This window comes from Rutidosis leptorrhynchoides, chromosome 5 (genome assembly GCF_046630445.1).
Source record: "Rutidosis leptorrhynchoides isolate AG116_Rl617_1_P2 chromosome 5, CSIRO_AGI_Rlap_v1, whole genome shotgun sequence".
In the NCBI taxonomy this organism is placed as follows: domain Eukaryota; kingdom Viridiplantae; phylum Streptophyta; class Magnoliopsida; order Asterales; family Asteraceae; genus Rutidosis; species Rutidosis leptorrhynchoides.
Window position 1 is genome coordinate 344423283 of NC_092337.1, and position 4702 is coordinate 344427984.

At 38.1% G+C, this 4702-nt stretch overlaps 1 protein-coding gene across 1 annotated transcript; it reads right to left on the reverse strand.

Annotated features, from left to right (window-relative positions):
• Nucleotides 1–2920: 2920 nt before the first annotated feature.
• LOC139849623 (uncharacterized) lies at nucleotides 2921–4171 on the reverse strand. Its single transcript, XM_071839258.1, has 3 exons — nucleotides 4008–4171; nucleotides 3266–3704; nucleotides 2921–3178 (listed from the first exon to the last, which is right to left on the reverse strand). Exons 1-3 carry the CDS (start codon nucleotides 4169–4171, stop codon nucleotides 2921–2923), a joined length of 861 nt encoding a protein of 286 aa, XP_071695359.1.
• Between the last annotated feature and the right edge of the window lie 531 nt (nucleotides 4172–4702).

Here is a 4702-nt window from a genome sequence, read left to right on the forward strand (position 1 = left end):
AGCAATAGGACAACTTACTCTATGAAACCACTATTGTGTAATATAAAAATATTGACCAACCTAAATACGTATACCTAGGTTGCATTACTCGGCAGTAAACCGCACAAGCTGTTTTTGCTTAACTTACTCTCAGAGCTTTTCTAAGGTGAGTCTACAGTCCCACTTTTACATATTTTCTGAGATGAGAATACACGCTGTTACATTTACATTTTACAAATGCTTTTACGTTTGACACGTGAACTATATTACATATTGAGTTATTGTTCACAAAGCCCCTAGTTTAAATACTTTTATTACCTTCGGGTAAGCACAATTTAGATGGACGGATCCGTTATGTTAGACAAACCTCACCCTAATATAACTGTGGTGCATTTACTTTGAACTTTATGTACACTCGAACAAGTGTATACATTTTATGGGGTAAAAGATAAGTGTAGTGTATACTATACGCAGGTCTTTATGCTAGTATTCAAGTGCTCATGGATTATGTACTTATTGCAACATTTGGGTTGTACTTATTGAAATCTCGTGGTCAAATGCAATTAAACTATTTTTCTGAATAATGTTTTTCAGATACTATTTTGCGTTACTTAAAACTGTGGTTTACAAGCGAGAGAGATGAAACTTGACATAGTATTGTCCATGAACATTTAAAACTTGACATGGTACTGTCTACGAATATTTGAAAACTGACATGATATTGTCTACGAACATTTGAAACTTGACATGATAGTGTCAACAAACATTTGAAACAGGACACAGTGTCATCTACAAACTTTAAATATGAAACCTTTGCAGTCTCATACGTTGAAATTGGTTATTTAAACTTGTGTTTTACAAGCAGGAGAAACAAAACATTTTGGAATGTCATACACAGCTGAAAGTTGATATTGATGTTCACAAACAGACTACAACTTAACAAATGTTGTCTGCAAACTTTTAATATTAAACCTTGGTGGTCTTTCGCTAATAAACGTTTTTTAAAAATCGTTTCTTAAACATACTGTATTGTTTACTTAAACTTGTAGATTCACTCAACATTATTTTTGACCCTTTTTGCGTGTTATTTCTCAGGTATTAATTGCTTCCGCTGTAGAACATTGCTATTATGTAGAAGTCAAGCCAAGCACTGGGACCAGAGTTAACATCCCGTTAATGGATTTTGACGAGTTGTTATATAACCTCCCACTATTTTTTGGCAGCTTTGTGATAAAATCCATGGTAATACATTCCCACTTCCTTTGGGGAATCTCTGGCTGTGTCAGCAGTTCTGACGGTTTCTGATGCTCAACCTTGACCTTAACGCAAGTCAAACACTTCCCGACATAAGTAGCAATGTCAGCTTTCATGTTGGGCCACTAATAATGTTCCTTGAGATCTTGGTACATCTTTTCTTATCCAGGATGCATTGAGTATCGTGACTTATGAGCCACTTCTAACACAAGCTCTCTCAATCCCCCGAATTTCTGTACCCAGATTCTGTCTATGAAGTATTGGGTTCCATCTTCTCGAATGGAAAATTTCTTATCCAATCCTCTAAGTGACTCAGTAACAATGTTCCCTTCTTTCAATGCTTCAAGTTGTGCATCGCGTATCTGAGAAGTAAGGTTCGTTCGAACAGTCATATTCAGCACTCTAACTCGGAGAGGTTTAGCCTTCTCTTTCCTACTCAGGGCATCTGCAACAACATTAGCCTTGCCAGTATGATAACGAATCTCACACTCGTAGTCGCTTAGTAGTTCTACCCAACGTCTCTACCTCATGTTGAGCTGTTTCTGATCGAAGATATGTTGTAAGCTCTTGTGATCGGTGAAAATCGTAAACTTGGTACCATACAAGTAGTGTCTCCACATCTTCAGTGCAAAGACCATATCACCAAGTTCCAAATCATGTGTCGTGTAATTCTATTCATGTATCTTCAATTGTAGTGATCCATAGGTAATTACTTTCTTCCGTTGAATCAACACGCAACCAAAACCCTGTCGTGAAGCATCACAGCAAATCACAAAATCTTCATTCTATTCGGGTAAATACAAAATTGAAGCAGTAGTCAGTTTCTGTTTTAACAATAGAAATTCAGACTCATGTTGCTCAGTCAACTCATACTTCTTACCCTTGTGAGTCAACGCTGTTAACGGTCGGGCAATAGTAGAAAATCTCTCAATGAATCTCCTATAATAACTGGCAAGACCTAAGAACTGCCGAATCTGCGTTGGCGACTTAGGAGTCTCCCATTTCTTGACCGTTTCTATCTTCGCATGATCAACTTGAATACCATTAATCCCAATGATATGACCCAAAAATTGAACCTCTTGTAACCAGAAGTCACACTTCGAAAATTTTGTGTACAGCTGCTCTTTCCTGAGCATCTCAAGTATCAAACGGGGATGCAGTTCGTGTTCCTTCTCGTTATTAGAATATACCAGAATACCATCAATAAATACAATAACAAACTTGTCTAGATATGGCTTACACACACGGTTCATGAGATCCATTAACACTGCTGGTGCGTTCATCAATCCAAACGGCATTATTGTAAATTTATGATGTCCGTAGCGTGTTCTAAATGCTGCTTCGGTATATCTGTCTCCTTTACTCTCATCTGATGGTAACCTGACCTCAGATCAATCTTAGAGTAACATCCTGATCCTTTCAACTGATCAAACAAATCATCGATCCTCGGTAACGGATATCTATTCTTGATAGTTAGCTTATTCAGTTCCCTATAATCGATAAAAAGTCTCATAGATCCATACTTCTTCTTTACAAAAAGAACTGGAGCTCCCCATGGTGAAGAACTCGGTCGAATGAATCCCTTTTCTAAAAGATCTTGTAACTGAATCAACAGCTCTTGCAATTCTGAAGGTGCAAGTCTATATGGTGCGCGCGCTACAGGTGTTGCTCCAGGAATTAAGTCAATCTAAAATTCTACGTCTCTATGCGGTGGCAATCCGGGTAACTCGTCCAAAAAAACATCGAGAAAGTCTCTAACAATCGGCACATCTTCGAGTTTCTTAGCTTCAGGTTCAGTTTTGCTCACGTGAACCAACATAACAAGACAACCCTTTCTTATGTGTTTTTGTGCCTTCAAACAATTAATGAAATGCAACGGTGTATTAATTCTCTCTCCATACACCATCAGAGGCTCATTTTTGGCAACAAGAATGCAAATCGCTTTCTGGTAACAGATGATGTCGGCTCTATTCTCAGATAACCAGTCCATTCCAACCACAAGGTCAAAACTTCCTAGCTTAATCGGTATCACATCTATTGTAAAAGATTTCTCAGCCAAATTCAAAGTACAATCATGATAGATCTTATCAGCTCTCACTAGATTACCATTCCTTAGTTCTATAGAGTACATGTTTTCTAATGACAATACATGATTCTTAAGATTATGGCAAAAATCTTTAGACACAAAACTTCTATCAGCACCAGAATCAAAAAGTACATAAGCATGATGATTGTCGAGTAAAACCGTACCCGTGACTAACTTGGGATCATCACGAGCTTCGCTGGAGTTAATGTTGAAAGCTCTGACTCTGGCAGGTTCAGTATTCTTATTCCCATTTGGACAGTCCTTTCTAAAATGACCAATTTTTCCGCATCCAAAACAAACATTTGTACCAGCTTTACACTCCGAGGCCAACTGTCCATTCTTCTTACACTTATCACAAACCTTGTTGCAATTTCTTGGATGATGCCTGTTGCATTTAGCACATAACAGATACTCTCCCTTATACCCTGAGTTGGTAGTCAGGGCAGTAGTGTTACCCTTGGCGGTATCATGTTTCTTGTAAGGCTACAGGTTGTAGTTCTTTCCAAAATTGTTGTTATTCCACTTTATCTTGTTGTCAAAAGTATTTGTCTCAGCTAACGTAGGTGTTTTTCCTCGCTGTTTGATTTGATCCATTAACTCATATGCCATTTCAACAGCCTCCGGAACCGTCCTTGGCTTTGAAGTGGTCACACCACCCTAGATGTTCTCAGTTAAATCTTTCACATACAAAGTGATCTTTCGTCGCTCAGGAGTAACCATGTTCGGACACATAAGAGCAAGCTCGAAGAATCTCTTATTATAGTTGGCCAAGTCAGTGCCAACCAGTTTTAGGTTCTGGAGTTCCCACTCCATCTTAACTATCTCATTATAAGGGCAATACTCTTCAATCATTCTCTACTTCAAGTCTTCCCAAGTAGTTTCAAAATCCTGATCCATACCTATAGACTTCACATACGTATTCCACCATGTTAAAGCACCATCCAACAGCTTACATGATGCAAACTTTGTTCTATCAGCCTCCCTACAGCCGCTGATACGAAAAATAGGTTCGAGCTTCTCGAACCAACGGGTCAGGCTGACCGGGTCTTCAGTTGTAGTGACTCGTCCTAATCCATCTGGACGAATACATTATATTTGGTTACATCACGAGGTACTTGACCTTTATATGATACATTTTACAAACATTGCATTCGTTTTTAAAAGACAAACTTTCATTTCATCGAAAGTTGATGGCATGCATACCATTTCATAATATATCCAACTATAACTGACTTAATAATAATATTGATGAACTCAACGACTCGAATGCAACGTCTTTTGAAATATGCCATGAATGACTCCAAGTAATATCTTTAAAATAAGTGAATGCACAGCGGAAGATTTCTTTCATACCTGAGAATAAACATGCTTTAAAGTGTCAAC

Coding starts and splice junctions, on each gene's coding strand:
- LOC139849623 (XM_071839258.1), bottom strand. CDS start 4,171: ATGATTGAAGAGTATTGCCCTTATAATGAGATAGTTAAGATGGAGTGG. Junction 3,705..4,007: donor GAGCGACGAAAGATCACTTT/GTATGTGAAAGA, acceptor TAAATGCAACAG/GCATCATCCAAGAAATTGCA. Junction 3,179..3,265: donor AGAAATCTTTTACAATAGAT/GTGATACCGATT, acceptor ATCTGTTACCAG/AAAGCGATTTGCATTCTTGT.